The 16994-nt window shown below is 37.0% G+C and overlaps 1 protein-coding gene across 4 annotated transcripts in view; it reads left to right on the top strand.

Moving 5' to 3' along the window:
• PREPL (prolyl endopeptidase like) overlaps positions 1–16994 on the top strand; it is a 54092-nt gene that overhangs the window by 15618 nt on the left and 21480 nt on the right. For all 4 annotated transcript variants that reach the window (XM_082851886.1, XM_082851887.1, XM_082851885.1 and 1 more), the window contains 4 exons: positions 12708–12830; positions 14080–14146; positions 14725–14931; positions 16136–16271. In XM_082851886.1, the coding sequence (XP_082708012.1) occupies positions 12756–12830; positions 14080–14146; positions 14725–14931; positions 16136–16271 (485 nt within the window). In that variant the 5' untranslated portion in view covers positions 12708–12755. The remainder of the gene's footprint in view (positions 1–12707; positions 12831–14079; positions 14147–14724; positions 14932–16135; positions 16272–16994) is intronic.

Genomic DNA, 16994 nt, shown 5'->3' with positions numbered 1-16994 from the left:
GACATTTTTTGACATACTTGTTAGACATATAAATTTAGGAGTCCTCTGCACATAAATAGCTTTTAAGGTCATGAGACTGGATGAGATCACCAAAGGAATTAGTGTACACTATAGATAAAGAAGTGGTCCAGGGTATTTTGATGGTAAGAGCCAAGGAGTTGAGTAGGAACTAGCTAAAGACACTGAGAAGGGCCAGTGAGATAGGAGGCAAACAATGAGAGTGAGGTGTCCTGGAAGCCAAGTGAAGAAAAGTGTTTTTAGGAGGAGGAGGTGATCAACTGTTTCATAATGCTGATAGGTCAAGTACTGTGAATACCTAGAATTAACATTTGTACTTTGTGATGTAGTGGCCGTCAGTGGCCTTTTTTTTTAATGAAGTAATATCTTATTTTTTAAAATTATTATTTTATATTGGAGTATAGTTCATTAACAGTGTTGTGTTTCAGGTGTACAGCAAAGTGATTCAGTTATACATGTATCTATTCTTTTTCAGATTCTTTTCACACTAAGGTTATTAGAGAATATTGAGCAGAGTTCCCTGTACTGTCCTTGTTTGTTATCTATTTTAAATATAGTAGTGTGTATATGTCAATCCCAAACTCCCAATTTATCCCTCCCCCCACCCACCTTTCCCCTTGGTTAGCCATAAGTTTTTCTTTTTTTAAAAAATGTTATTTATTTTTTGGATGCATTGGGTCTTCGTTGCTGCATGCGGGCTTTTCTCTAGTTGTGGTGAATGGGGGCTACTGTTTGTCGCAGGGCATGGACTTCTCGTTGCAGTGCATGGGCTTCTCATTGTGGTGGCTTCTCTTATTGCAGAGCACGGGCTCTAGGCATGCGGGCTTCAGTAGTTGCAGCACGTGAGCTCAGTAGTCGCGGCACGCACGCTTCGTAGTTGTGGCGCGTGGGCTCAGTAGTTGTGGCTCACAGGCTGTAGGGCACCTGGGCTTCAGTAGTTGTGGAGCGTGGGCTCTAGAGCTCAGGTTCCATAGTTGTGGCGAACTATGTGGGATCTTCCCAGACCAGGGATCGAACCCATGCCCCCTGCATTGACAGGAAGATTCTTTGTGGCGCCACCAGGGAAGTCCCAAACGATAAGTTTGTTTTCTAAGTCTGTGAGTCTGTTTCAGTTTGGAAATAAGTTCATTTGTATCATTTTTTTAAGATTCCGCATATAAGCGATGTGGTATGATATTTGCCTTTCTCTGTCTGACTTCACTTAGTATGATAATCTCTGGGTCCATCCATGTTGCTACAAATGGCACTATTTCATTCTTTTTAATGGCTGATTAATATTCCAATGTATATATGTACCACATCTTCTTTATCCATTCCTCTGTCGATGGGCATTAAGGTTGCTTCCATTCTTGGCTATTGTAAACAGCACTGCAATGAACATTGGGGTGCATGCATCCTTTCAAACCATGGTTTTCTCCAGATATATGCCCAGGAGTGGGATTGCTTGATCATATGGTAGCTCTATTTTTAGTTTTTTTAAGGAACCTCCATATTCTCCATTGTGGCTGTACCAATTTACATTCCCACCAACAGTGTAGGAGGGTTCCCTTTTCTTCACACCCTCTCCAGCATTTATTGTTTGTAGACTTTTTTTTTTTTTTTTTTTTTTTTACGGTACGCAGGCCTCTCACTGTTGTGGCTTCTCCCATTGCGGAGCACAGGCTCCGGACGCGCAGGCTCAGCGGCCATGGCTCATGGGCCTAGCCGCTCCGCAGCATGTGGGATCTTCCCGGACCGGGACATGAACCCATGTCCCCTGCATCGGCAGGCGGACTCTCAACCACTGCGCCACTAGGGAAGCCCTGTAGACTTTTGATGATGACCATTCTGACTGGTGTGAGGTGATATCTCATTGTAGTTTTGGTGTGCATTTCTCTAATAATTAGTGATGTTGAGCATCTTTTCATGTGCCTCTTGGCCACCTGTATGTCTTTGGAGAAATGTCTATTTAGGTCTTCTGCCCATTTTTTGATTGGGTTGTTTGTTTTTTTGATATTGAGCCACATGAGCTGTTTGTAAGTTTGGAGATTAATCCCTTGTTGATCGCATCTTTGCAAATATTTTCTCCCATTCTGTGGGTTGTCTTTTCGTTTTGTTTATGGTTTCCTTTGCTGTGCAAAAGCTTTTGAGTTTAATTAGGTCCCATTTGTTTATTTTTGTTTTTATTTCCATTACTCTAGGAGATGGATTGAAAAAGATATTGCTGCGATTTATGTCAAAGGGTGTTCTGCCTATGTTTTCCTCTAAGAGTTTTATAGTATCTGCTGTTACATTTAGGTCTTTAATCCATTTTGAGTTTATTATTATGTATGGTGTTAAAGAATGTTCTAATCTCATTCTTTTACATGTAGCTGTCCAGTTTTCCCAGCACTATTTATTGAAGAGACTGTCTTTTCTCCATCGTGTAGTCTTTCCTCCTTTGTTGTAGATTAGTTGACCATCGGCGCATGGGTTTATCTCTGGGCTTTCTATCCTGTTCCATTGATCTATATTTCTGTTTTTGTGCCAGTACCATACTGTCTTGATTACCGTAGCTTTGCAGTATAATTTGAAGTCAGGAAGCCTGATTCCTCCAGCTCTGTTTTTCTTTCTCAAGATTGCTTTGGCTATTCAGGGTCTTTTGTGTCTCCATACAAATTTTAAAATTATTTCTTCTAGTTCTGTGCAAAATACCGTTGGTAATTTGATAGGGATTGCATTGAATCTGTAGATTGCCTTGGTAGTATAGTCATTTTGACAGTATTGATTCTTACAATCTAAGAACATGGTGTGTCTTTCCATCTGTGTCATCTTCGATTTCTTTCATCAGTGTCCTATAGTTATGTGGTTATAGGTCTTTTGTCTCCTTAGGTAGGTTTATTCCTATATATTATTTTTGATGCAAGAGTAAATGGGGGCTTCCCTGGTGGCGCAGTGGTTGAGAGTCCGCCTGCTGATGCAGGGGACATGGGTTCGTGCCCCGGTCTGGAAAGATCCCATATGCCATGGAGCGGCTGGGCCCGTGAGCCGTGGCCGCTGAACCTGCCCGTCTGGAGCCTGTGCTCCGCAACGGGAGAGGCCACGACGGTGAGAGGCCCGCATACCGCAAAAAAAAAAAAAAAAAAAAAAAAGAGTAAATGGGATTGTTTCTTTAATTTCTCTTTCTGATCTTTTGTTGTTACTGCATAGAAATGCAGTAGATTTCTAGGTATTAATTTTGTATCCTGCAACTTTACTGAATTCATTGATGAGCTCTAGCAGTTTTCTGGTAGCTTATTCAGAATTTTCTATGGATAGCATCATGTCATCTGCAACAGTGACAGTTTCACTTCTTCTTTTCTGATTTGGATTCCTTGTATTTCTTTTTCTTCTCTGATTGCCATGCCTAGGACTTCCAAAATTGTGTTGAATGAAAGTGACAAGAGTGGACATCTTTGTCTTGTTCCTGATCTTAGAGGAAATACTTTCAGCTTTTCCCCACTGAGTTTGATATTAGCTATAGTTTTGACATATATGGCCTTTATTATGTTGAAGTATGTTCTCTCTATACCCACTTTCTGGAGACTTATCATCATAAATGGGTGTTGAATTTTGTCAAAAGCTTTTTCTATTGAGATCATATGTTTTTTATTCTTTAATTTGTTGATGTGTTGTGTCATACTGATTGTTTTGTGGATATTGAAAAATCCTTGCATCCCTGGGATAAACCCCACTTTTTTATGGTGTATGATCCTTTTAATATATCGTTGGATTCAGTTTGCAAATATTTTGTTGAAGATTTTAGCATCTATCTTAATCAGTGATACTGGCCTGTAATTTTCTTTTTTTGTGGTATCTTTGTCTGATTTTGGTATTAGGGTGATGGTGGCCTCGTAGAATGAGCTTGGGAGTGTTCCTTCCTCTGCAGTTTTTTGGAAGAGTTTCAGAAGGATAGGTGTTAACTCTTCTCTAAATGTTTGATAGAATTCACCTGTGAAGCCATCTGGTCCTGGACTTTTGTTAGTTGGGAGTTTTTTAATCACAGATTTCAATTTCACTACTTGTGATTGGTCTGTTCATATTTTCCATTCTTCCTGGGTCAGTCTTGGGAGATTGTACCTTTCTAAGAATTTGTCCATTTCTTCTAGGTTGTCCATTTTATTGGCATATAGTTGCTTGTAGTAGTCTCTTATGATCCCTTGTATTTCTGTGGTGTCCATTGTAACTTCTCCTTTTTCATTTCTAATTTTATTAATTTGAGCCCTCTACCTTTTTTTCTTGAGGAGTCTGGTTAAAGGTTTATCAATTTTGTTTATCTTTTCATAGAACTAGCTTTTAGTTTCATTGATCTTTTCTGTTGTTTTCTTTGTCTCTATTTCATTTATTTATTCTCTGATCTTCATGATTTCTTTTACTAACTGAGTTTTGTTTGTTCTTCTTTCTCTTTTTGCTTTAGGTGTGAGGTTAGGTTGTTTATTTGAGATTTGCTTGTTTCCTGAGGTAAGATTTTATTGCTATCAACTTCTCTCTTAAGACTGCTTTTGTTGCGTCCCATAGGTTTTGGATTGACTTGCTTTTGTTTTTATTTGTCTCTAGGTATTTTTTGATTTCCTCTTTGATTTCTTCAGTGATCCATTAGTTGTTTAGTAGCATATTGTTTAGTCTCCACGTGTTTGTGTTTTTTACAGTTCTTTGTTTTGTTTTGTTTTACAGTTTTCTTTTCCTAGCATTGTAGTTGGAAAAGATTCTTGGTACAATTTCAGTTTTCTTAAATTACCAAGGTTCACTTTGTGGCCCACCGTGTGATCAGTCCTAGAGAGTGTTCCATGGGTACTGGAGAAGAATGTGTATTCTGCTGCTTTTGGATGGAATGCTCTGTAAATATCAATTAAGTTCATCTGGTCTAATGTGTGATTTAAGGCCTGTGTCTCCTTATTGATTTTCTGTCTGGATCATCTGTCCATTGATGAAAGTGGGGTGTTAAAGTCCCCCACTATTGTGTTACTGTTGATTTCCTCTTTTACAGCTGTTAGCAGTTGCCTTATTTATTGAGGTGCTCCTATGTTGGGTGCATGTATATTTATAATTGGTATATCTTTTTCTTGGATTGATCCCTTGATCATTATGTAGTATCCTTCCTTGTCTCTTGTAACATTCTTTATTTTAAAGTCTATTTAGTCTGATATGAGTATTGCTACTCCAGCATTCTTTTATTTCCATTTGCATGGGATAGCTTTTTCCATCTCCTCACTTTCAGTCTGTATGTGTCCCTAGATCTGAAGTGGATCTCTTGTAGACAGCATATAGATGGGTCTTATTCTTGTATCCATTTAGCCAGTCTTTGTCTTTTGTTGGATCATTTAATCCATTTACATTTAAAGTAATTATCGACATGTATGTTCTTATTGCCATTTTGTTAATTGTTTTGGATTTGTTTTTGTAGGTCTTTTTTCGACCCTTCCTCTTTTGTTCTCTTGTGATTTGATGACTAACTTTACTGTTGTGTTTGGATTCCTTTTTCTTTTTTGTGGTATATCTATTGTAGATTTTCAGTTTGCAGTTACCATGAGGTTTTGATATAGCAGTCTATATGTAAACAAGATTGTTTTAAGTTGCTGGTCTTTTAATTTCAAATCCATTTCCAATATCCTGCATTTGTACTCTCCTCACGATTGCTGGTTTTGATATCATATTTGTATGTGGATCATTTCCTACCTTTACTGTATGTTTGCCTTTACCAGTGAGCTTTTCCATTCTTAATTTTCTTGTTTCTAGTTGTAACCTTTTCTTTTCCACCTTGAGAAGTTCCTTTAGCATTTGTTGCAAAGCTGGTCTGGTGGTGCCAAATTCTCTTAGCTTTTGCTTGTCTATAAAGCTTTTGATTTCTCCATTGAATCTGAATGAGAGCCTTGCTGATTAGAGCATTCTTGGTTGTAGGTTCTTCCCTTTCATCACTTTAAATATATCCTCCACTCCCTTCTGGCTTGCAGAGTGTCTGCTAAAAAATCAGCTGATAACCTTATGAGAATTCTCTTGTATGTTATTTGTTGCTCTTCCCTGTTGCTTTTATTATTTTTTCTTTGTCTTTATTTTTGTCAGTTTGATTACTGTGTGTCTCGGCATGTTCCTCCTTCGGTTTATCTTGCCTGGGACTCTCTGTGCTTCTTGGACTTGAGTGACTGTTTCCTTTCCCACGTTAGGGAAGTTTTCAGCTATTATCTCTTCAGATATTTTCTCAGGTCCCTTCTCTCTGTCTTGTTCTTCTGGGATCCCTATAATGTGAATGTTGGTGCCTTTAATGTTGTCTCAGAGGTCTCTTAGACTGTCCTCATTTCTTTTCATTCTTTTTTCTTTATTCTGTTCCATAGCAGTGATTTCCACCATTCTGTCTTCCAGCTCACTTATCTGTTCTTCTGCCTCAGTTATTCTGCAATTGATTCCTTCAAGTGTATTTTTCATTTCAGTTATTTTATTGTTCATCTCTGTTTATTTGTTCTTTAGTTCTTCTCTTTGTTAAACATTTCTTGTATATTCTGAGTCTGTGCCTTTTCCAAGATCTTGGATCATCTTTACTATCATTACTCTGAACTCTTTTTCAGGTAGATTACCTATCTCCACTTCACTTAGATGTTCTTCTGCGGTTTTATCTTGTTCCTTCATTTGGGACATATTCCTCTGCCATCTCATTTTGTCTAACTTTCTGTGATTATGGTTTCTGTTCCACAGGCTACAGGATTGTAGTTGTTCTTGTTTCTGCTGTCTGCCTGCTGGTGGATGAGCCTAAGAGGCTTGTCCAGCCTTCCTGGTGGGAAGGACTAGTTCCTGCCCATTGGTGGGTGGGGCTGGGTCTTGTCCCTCTGGTGGGCAGGGCCATGTCAAGGGGTGTGTTTAGCAGGAAGCTCTGTGCTCAGGAACACTTTAAGCAGCCTGTCTGCTGATGTGTTCCTGCCCTGTTGGTTGTTTGGCCTGACATATCCCAGCACTGGAGCCTACAGGCTGTTGGGTGGGGCCAGGTCTTGGTGAGAAAATTGCAGCCACCAGTAGGGCTCACGCCAGTGAGTACTCCCCAGAACTACTGCTGCCGGTGTCTTTGTCCCCACAGTGAGCCACAGCCACCCCCTGCCTCCACAGAAGACCCTCCAATACCAGCCAGTAGGTCTGGCCCAGGCTCTTTTGAGGTCATTTATTTTTTCCCTTGGTCCTGGTGCACATGAGACTTTGTGTGCACCCTCCCAAGAGTGCAGTTTCTGTTTCCCCTAGTCCTGTGGAATTCCTGCTCTCAAAACCTGCTGGCCTTCAAAGCCAGATTCTCTGGGGGCTCCTCCTCCCTTTGCCAGACGCCCAGGCTGGTGAGCCTGATGTGGGGCTCAGAACTTTTGCCCCTGTGGGAGAACTTTTGTGGTACGATTATTTTCCAGTTTGTGGGTCATCTACCCGACGGGTATGGTATTTGATTTATCATGATTGCCCCCCTCCTACCATCTCGTTGTGGCTTCTTTGTCTTTGGATGTAGGATATCTTTTTTTTGGTAGGTTCCAGGAATTTTTTGTCAGTGTTGTTCAGCAGTTAGTTGTGATTTGGGTGTTTTCATAAGAAGAGGTGAGCTCACATCTTTCTACTCTGCCATCTTGTCTCTCCCCCCCATAATATCTCTGGCCATCAGTGACCTTGACAAGAGCAGTCAGTGGAATGAGAAGGGCAAAAATCTTACTGGGCTCAAGGAGACAAATTAGAAGCAGGGAGCATTGGAAACAATTAGTTTCCTTCATTTAACAGTCACTATTTGAATAAGAAAATAAGCAGCAAATATAATTAGATATTTTAAATGAATATAATTAAGAGCCTTGAAAAGAGTTTCACAGATGATTAGTATGGTTTTGTGTAAAAAAAGAGAGATCATTTATTAAGTCAAGGAAGTTCCTCTATTCCTAATTTAATGTTTTTATCATTTTTTAAGTGCATTATTTTCTGGTTTTTTCTGCATTAATGGAAATGGGCCTAAGATTTATTTCCTTTATTTGTGATTGATGGATTTTTCTAACATTGAACCATCCTTTCATTCTTAAGGTAAATCTTACTTGGTCACATAGGATTTTATTGTTACTATTATTGTTTTTATTTTGTGCTTTTTAAAAATACATTGATTTATGAATTTTAGAGTTTTTTCAATCCATATTTTACAGTAAGATTGGTTTTTAATTGTCTAATGTTGTCACTGTCTAGTTTTAGTGTCAGGGTTATATTAGCATGATAAAATAAGTTGAGTAGTTTTAAATAGTTGGCATTTTTTTTCTTAAATAGTTGACATATGAGATCTTTTCCTTGAGGATTAGAGAAAGCTACCTTTGAAAGTATCTGGGTTTTGTGTCTCTTTTAAGAAGGGAACACTTAGTTATCAATTTCTTTGATATTTATTAGCTTATACAGCTTTTCTTTTTTTTTAGTTGGTTTTGGTAATTTATTTTCTTCAATATTATCCATTCTATCATGTTTTCAAATATATTAGCATAAAGAATGTTATTTTAAGTTTTAATAATCTTTACTATATCTGTAATTATGCCATTTTGTTCACTCGTAATGTTTTATCATTTTTTTAATCAGTTTTGCTATACATGTCTTTCTTAGTACTTTTTTTTTTTTTTTTTTTTTTGCGATACACGGGCCTCTCACTGTTGTGGCCTCTCCTGTTGCGGAGCACAGGCTCCGGACGCACAGGCTCAGCAGCCATGGCTCACAGGCCCAGCCGCTCCGCAGCATGTGGGATCCTCCCGGACCGGGGCACAAACCCACGTCCCCTGCATCAGCAGGCGGACTCTTCAACCACTGCGCCACCAGGGAAGCCCCTTAGTACATTTTTTAAAAGAACCAACTTTTTTATTTTGTTGGTCTTCTCGTTAGTTACTGTATCAACTTAATTGAAACAAATGAATTTTATTTCCTTTCTTCTAGTTCCTTTAGGTTTACTCTTCTCTTTTTTCTGTCTTAAATTGAAATGTCTCATATTAACATTATTTCAGGAAGACACATAATCTCAGCTTGTCCCATTATTAATGGTGCTAAGCTTGACAATTTCAGTTAAGGTGATAACTGCTAGTTCTCTCCATTGTTAACAGGCCATTATTCCCTTTGCAGTTACTAAGTAGACTTAAGGTAATACTTTGTGCAAATATTTTATTACCTGACATCATTTCATCTAATGAGTTTAATAACCAAGGATGATCTTTACCCTAATCATTTGTTTCACTGGGGGTTGCTAATGATTTTCTATTTCTGTTATTCTTTCTACATTTATTAGGTGGTAGTATTCTGTTAAGAAGAGTTTCCCCCTATTTTTGTACCCTCTTTTTATTTTTTTTATTTTAGTTAGGTGTCTGTTTTGTTTTTTGCTTCTTTTTAAATTGTTGTTCTTATTTTTTTCAGTTTATTATAATCAATTACAGTCATTATTGTTTTTGATGCTCAAACTGTCCCAAATGTGGCTAGTAGGAACCCCTTTAAACTGGCCTTTGTGTTCTTTTGACACATCTCCATGAACCTTTGAACACTTCTTGCTTTCTGACACAAATGACCTAAGCCTACTTTTTACTCTCCCTGCCCCAGACTTGGAATGAGCCTTTAATTAATGGTACCATCTTGACTAAAAGCTGCCCACTGTTCTTCTGTTGTGCTATTTTCTGTTTTTAGAGTTCATTATTATTTGCTGTAATAAAGTTTACAGAGACTTTCCTGGCAGTCCAGTGGTTGACTCCATGCCTCCACTGTAGGGGGCACAGGTTTGATCCCTGGTTGGGGAACTAAGATCCTGCATGCCACGTAGTGTAGCCAAAAAATAAATTAATAAAATGTGAAGTTTACATATTCCATTCTCTTGTCTTACGAGTTTCCGTTGTAAAATGGTTTTGTGGTGGGCCACCCAGAAGGTGGGAAGGAATGCTTCTTTTTTCCACTAATTGAGTGATACTGTACATGTAACTTTCTTAAAATTTAAAGCTCTCCTCACCTCATCTCCTTTAGGTAGTATATTCCCTTAAAACCAATAGACTATTCATGTATTAAGACAGTGTTCCCCAATCTTTTTGGCACCAGGGACCAGTTTTGTGGAAGACAGTTTTTGCATGGACGGGGGATGGGGGGATGGTTCAGGTGCTAATGCGAGCGATGGGGAGCAGCAGATGAAGCTTTGCTCGCTCGCCTGTCGCTCACCTCCGGCTGTGTGGCCCACTTCCTAGCAGGCCACAGACAGGTACCAGTTCGCAGCCCAGAGGTTGGGAACCCCTGCATTAAGATACTTGGCTAAAATGGATAGGTTTAGCTGCATACCCTGATGGTAATGCTAGCTGGCATTGAAATGAAAGCTTAAAACACCCAGTGGGTATTCTTGGCGACAGAACTTAAACCAAAACCAATTTGGAGTACTTTATGATTATTATATAAAATCTCAGTTTCCCTGGAAGTAATTCCTTTTGAGGAATTACTTACAAAACTCTCGAGTTCTACTTCCATTTTATTAAGGCAATTAAAAATCCTATTGCTTTCAGGGTTATTTTGGTTCACGTAAGCTCAGTTTATTTGGATTTGTGACACAGAAAAAGGTTAATCAAGAGTGTAAAATAAGTTTAGGAGGATAGATATTGGGCCCAGCCCTGTTGCCTTAGCCTGGCATTGGCCATGGCTCTCAATAAGAATGGGTGTTTAAAAGTGGCAGAGCCGGGCTTCCCTGGTGGCGCAGTGGTTGAGAGTCCGCCTGCCAATGCAGGGGACACGGGTTCGTGCCCCGGTCCGGGAAGATCCCACATGCCGCAGAACGGCTAGGCCCATGAGCCATGGCCGCTGAGCCTGCGTGTCCGGAGCCTGTGCTCCGCAACGGGAGAGGCCACAACGGTGAGAGGCCCACGTACCACAGAGCCCAGCTCCTCACCTACAATGTGCTAGGAGCTGCAAGGTAGTAGAAAGAGATACTCTCTTCATAGCCATCCTGACTGTACTTCAAAAGTTCTAATAGGAATTAACAGAATAGATAAGCATATATCTGGATATGAAAAGGTAGCTTCTACCACTAAGTTCTAGTTTCAAGATAGATTTCTAGCGATCTTCTGATTTGTGCCTTGGTTGATAATAGGAAATTATTGGTATAGGTATTTTGCCTCACTAAAGGTTAACACTAGATTTTGTAGAAATACTAAAAAAAAAAAAATGAGCCTTTAGAATTTGAATTTCAAATCATTAATCATATTAATTTTATTATTGAAGTAGAGACTGAATGATTTAGACTACTGTAATAGCCATTGTTGGTAATGTGAATCTAGTCCAAATCATAAAGCATCTCAAAAACTCTAAAAAACTTTGTGAATGATTATTTTTTCATTTAATTTGCTTTGGTGATTTTTCTGTTTTATTCTTGTGTTTAATTTTAGACTGTAAACTCCTTGTGATATAAACTGTATTTATAGCTTACATTCTCTACACTGTTGGTAAAGTATCATGGATACCCTTGTGCAATAAATATTTACCAGCTGTTGCAGGTCCTAACCAAAGGCTTAGTGCTCTTTCTGGCACAAATCACTACAGTTGTCATCTTTGGCAGAAAGCTAACATTTAAAATCTTGGCTAGAATTATTTTCCTTAAGCAAGGGAAACCTGTGGAGTGTTGAATTATTCAACCCTTTATTTATTTATTTTTCTTCTTTTTGCGGTACGCGGGCCTCTCACTGTTGTGGCCTCTCCCGTTGCGGAGCACAGGCTCCGGACACGCAGGCTCAGCAGCCATGGCTCACGAGCCTAGCACTCCATGGCATGTGGGATCTTCCCGGACCGAGGCACGAACCCGTGTCCCCTGCATTGGCAGGCGGACTCTCAACTGCTGCGCCACCAGGGAAGCCCCTCAACCCTTTTTTTAATTTGACAACTAAGGTTTTGCCTTATCCAAATTTTAATAATTCATATGATATTTATATGCTCACCAGAGATCAACTTACTTAAGCTGTTAGCTTATTAGATACTCCTAATAAGACACTGAGTGCTTTATTTTAGCTTTCACCTACATCTCTACTTGTTAATTTTCCATTATTTTTCCTTTTTGAAGATGAGTATATATATATTTTTTTAACCTCAAAGAGAAGCTCTGTTTTATAAAGCATTAATTTGCCTTTTGAGCTAATAAACAGTTCTATGCGGAGGATTCCTTATCTCCATGAGAAGAAAAATTATGGCTAATGAAGATATAAAGTACGAAAAACTTTTTGTCATAACTCTTGCTGTGAATAAAATAATAGTGAACATTTATTAATAATGATAATGTCTTCCTCTCCCTTTGACATTTTCCCCTTTTTAGGAGGTATTTCAGTACTTTATAAAACTCAGTAGACTTTTACTTCTCACACCTGGCTATTAAATATGTAAATGTTCATAGGATTTCCTTTACTGCTTTCTCATAATATTTCTGAAGACTTTCCAGCGCTTCTTAGTACTACTGCATCTTGAGGACTTAGCCATTTGAATTAATAGTATAGTCATCAAGTATCCACCTTACTTGTTTACATTTTTAAGTGAAAAAGAGGAAATAATTTATTGAGCTTATGAAACATTTAAGATCTGTGAAATGCATATTATTTCATAGGTATAGACCTAACGTTGTAGTACTTGAATGAAAAGGAAATAAGAATTACCTTTAAAAAGCAAAGGTTTTCTCCCTAGTTGAAATATTATGATCATACTGATAAAACTTTTTCCAGGAATTTTTGCCTATTAAACAAGAAAACAAAAAATCCCTCTCAGAAAACATGGATGCATTTGAAAAAGTGAGAACAAAATTAGAAACACAGCCACAAGAAGAATACGAAATCATCAATGCAGAGGTAGGATATCATATCCTTTTTTTTAAATCTGATATTACCAGTCAGGATACAAATAAAATACCTTGTGATTTATAAACATAATCCCACATCAAAATTACACTGCTTTTGGCCTTTAAAATATGCTGAAAAACTTAAAGAACAAAGAGTAAGCTGAGTATGGTCCTTTAAATAAATTATAAAGATCAAAGCCAAGATGAATTTCCAAGCATATAATGTTAATTCTGGTTTTTGGAAACAACCAATTCTGTTTTTAAATTTTTTAAGTACTCCCAAGGAGAAGTTCAAATGAAACTAACTCATAATGTTTTATTACTTGAAAATTATTTGATTGTTCTATCTGTACTTTTTTTAATAAAAGAAAATTCACTTTAAATAGTACAATACCATGAAATCCAAGTATTTGCTTGACTGTTTTGTGTTTACCACAGTCATAAATATTCAGTTGAAACAGATTGAACTTGCATGTTGAAAATTTTTCGGTAAGATTGGAAAACAGAACCACAGCTTATGAATGAAAATTACATACGTACTAGAATGGAAATAGCAATAGGTTAAGGATGAGGAATTCCAGATTCAGATTATGCCACTAACTAGCAAGTAGTAATTGTCTTAAGTTACCTGAAATCATATCAGTCAGTCGCATTTAATATGTAGGAATTAGACAAGAGCATGATTCATATATTGGTAATAGTCTTTCAATCTTAAATTGTCTCTATCTATCACCCTCACAGAGGGTGAGATGCTTTGTGTAAAATCAGATCAAACCGTGGACGATTGGCAGTGACAGCATATTTTAAAGGAAAGACTCTCAGAAAGTAATTGACTGGGTTTTCAGACTAGTCTAAGTCACAGTTTCCACATCTGCATCATTTTGGATTATCTTAAAGATGCCACTTGATCTCTGTTAATTGTCAGATGTTCCAGAAGTAAAGCTAAAGTGGTTTGTACAGTCATAACTGACGTAGGTTTCGTTAATGCCTTCTCTTTGTTGCCTCTTACATTTATGTATTAGAAACTCCTCCAGTGATTGATTGTAAACATATGAAAACCATATTTTAATCACTATATTGTAAAAAGTGATTCATTTTGTATTTTTTATATGTTCATTCATAGACTGCAACACGTTTGCTTATAAAAGATCTCATTTCTTCATCTTGACTAGTCAGATCACTGAACAATTACTTAAATTGTTTTTAAATTATTGAATAAATTGTAATTAAATAAACCATTTGTTTCTTTTCATTGTCAGATTAAACATGGTGGTTTTGTTTATTATCAAGAGGGCTGCTGTTTGGTTCGTTCCAAAGATGAAGAAGGTACAAAACAGTTTTTCCTTTTAAGAAATATCTGATTTTTCAGGTTTCACATTTTTCATTGGAAATTTGGTATTGATTTTTCAAAGGTATAGAAAATATCTGTTTTCAATTTCTGATTTTTTTCTCTTTTTTTAAATGAGTAGTTTTTAAATTTCTGGGTTTACCTAAGATATAATTAACAGCTACATTCAAAAGCCTTGGCAGAGAGAATGGAGGTGGGAACCAGCACTTTTTGAGCATCTACCAAATCCTGGATACTGTGCTAGGCACTGTATAGACTATTCAGGGTCACTTAACGTTTTCTTACTTTTCTAGGTTCTATATGGTCTACAAATATTAGACTATATCTATCAAGTAACATCACGTAGGTTGATGCATTGAATAATATTGAATAGCGTAGGGTAGTATTAAATACTAATGCCATTTTCTGTACACATCAAACTGCTGTCAGTGTTCAAAGATGCCAAAATGTAGCCTCTTACAGAAGCGGAATGCTAGTTTAAAACATTGAAATACCGTTTAAAATTTTTTGAACTATACTTTGTGGAATTATCTCCTTTATCCTTTTCTTTATGCAGCAGACAGTGATAATTATGAAGTTTTGTTCAATTTGGAGGAACTTAAATTAGAGCAACCCTTCATTGATTGTATCAGAGTTGCTCCTGATGAAAAATATGTAGCTGCCAAGATAAGAACTGAAGATTCTGAAGCATCTACCTGTGTAGTTGTGAAGCTCAGTGATCAACCTGTAATGGAAGCTTCTTTCCCAAATGTGTCCAGTTTTGGTAAGCCACCAACCAAAACAGTCTTCTACATTGAAAAGGCAACAGTAAAGAGGATTGTCCACACTTTGCAAACATTTTTACTTGCTCACATGAGTGAATGAGAGGATGAATTCCTGACCTGTTTATCCCTGTGGACTCCATACCTTCCTCTGTGCCTCTTATTCGGGAGACCTTCCCTTCTTTAGTTAAATATCCAAATTCATGTTCATGTTTTTAAAAGTATTGTAATCGGAGTCCAGGTTGTACAGTATATGTTAATATATCAGTAATTCTTTGCTATTATTTAGAGTACATTTTCACATAAATTGTCTCTTAATATTTTATTCAACTTTAAGCTTGGGTATGATTTTTTCATTTCACATCATCTTGTTAAGCCATTATAGCACATTGCCCAGGGTCACTACCAAGGAACTCTGGAACACGATGAACTAACTTATTCAATAAAAGCTACGATATTTTTACCAATAGAACCAACTTTAAATTTTATCATTTATCACTGAGTGATATATATGTTTATACTTTATCCTCCCTTTTTATTTTCTGCCATAAATGTCCCCATTGTTTAATAACTAAATGCTTTTGCAGTGAATAGAAATTATACCGTATCTAATTGATTCTAAGGCATCCCTCTTGTACATTTTAACCTCTCTAAAATCAGAATGCATACTATACAATAATGTCTTACAGTCACTGTCAGCCAGGTGGCAGTCATGATGTAATTGTGTGAAAACTTTCATTGACAGCCTCTGGTAAGATCTAGAAAACACCAATTTGGTAGTTTGAGATATCCTGTGGCTTGAAAACAGGAAGAAAACATTTAGGCATGAGAGAAAATGGTCCAAAATTTCCTCAAATTTAGAGGTTGTAGATCTAAACATAATTCATCTCCTGAAAGCAAATGTGACTTTACCAAAGTCTTTCTTAAATATTGAATATTCATCTCTTATTTAGAAACTTGAGTACCCTGAGACTAATAACTACTTGAAAACTTAGAATTGATGTAGTAGTATCTTATTCTCTGGAAATATCTCTGGCTTATAAATAACGGGGTTAGACATAGTCAAACCTATGTTAGATTTAGATTTCCAGGGATAAACTTGCACATCTCTTCGATTTGGCACTCAAAATTAGAATGCACTGTGCCTTTTTTTTTTTAAACTGTAAATAGGTGGATATATATAATTCTTTAATTATTTTCTTTTAGAATGGGTAAAGGATGAAGAAGATGAAGATGTTTTATTCTACACCTTCCAGAGGAACCTTCGCTGTCATGATGTATATCGAGCCACTTTTGGTGATAACAGGCGTAATGAACGTTTTTACACAGAAAAAGACCCAAGGTACTAAAACAATGCAATTAAGTCTTTTTCTTCAGAATATTTCTCTAGTTATCTAAAGTGCTGCTTTTGGTTGACTTAAAACATTGATTTTGGCTGGAATCAGATATAATAAGGCTAAGAGGAGCATAAGCATTCTTTTATAAGTGGTTTAGATTCAAATTTGGAAATTAGTTACATTCAAACTTCAGAGTGAACACAAATATATCATTAGATTCAAATGCTGAGTCACTAACATTCTTTCTGTACTGACACATGAGAGGAGTTGTTAATTAAACATTTAATATGGTTTCCATGCAGCAATTATGAATCTCTTGTAAGTCGTAACTAGAATAACCATGGTGCCAGTTACACAGAATTCACCATTTATTTCATATAGGTTACCTGAATTTTAAATTGCTTGCTTTGAACCATGATATACATTGGTCTTTAAATTTTACTTTCCCCAATACTTTGGTAATTCCTCCTTAAAGCTAATTCTTTTTGCTTCAGGACTTATGCCTCATATTACCACTTAACCATGCTTGGGAGGAAATGATAATAAATTTATCTGGCAAAATCCCTTAACTCTTACCCAGATACACTTTTCCAAATGATTTATGATAAATTATTTCTTAACACCAGGGTCCTGTCACCTCTTACAGTATAATTTGGACAATGTCTGAACAGATTTTTCAAGAGAGAAAAATTATCTTTAACACCAAATCTATGACAGTAAAATTGATA

This window comes from Leucopleurus acutus (assembly GCF_964270905.1).
Source record: "Leucopleurus acutus genome assembly, chromosome: 12".
In the NCBI taxonomy this organism is placed as follows: Eukaryota; Metazoa; Chordata; class Mammalia; order Artiodactyla; family Delphinidae; genus Leucopleurus; species Leucopleurus acutus.
This window is presented reverse-complemented; position numbering and strand designations above follow the sequence as displayed.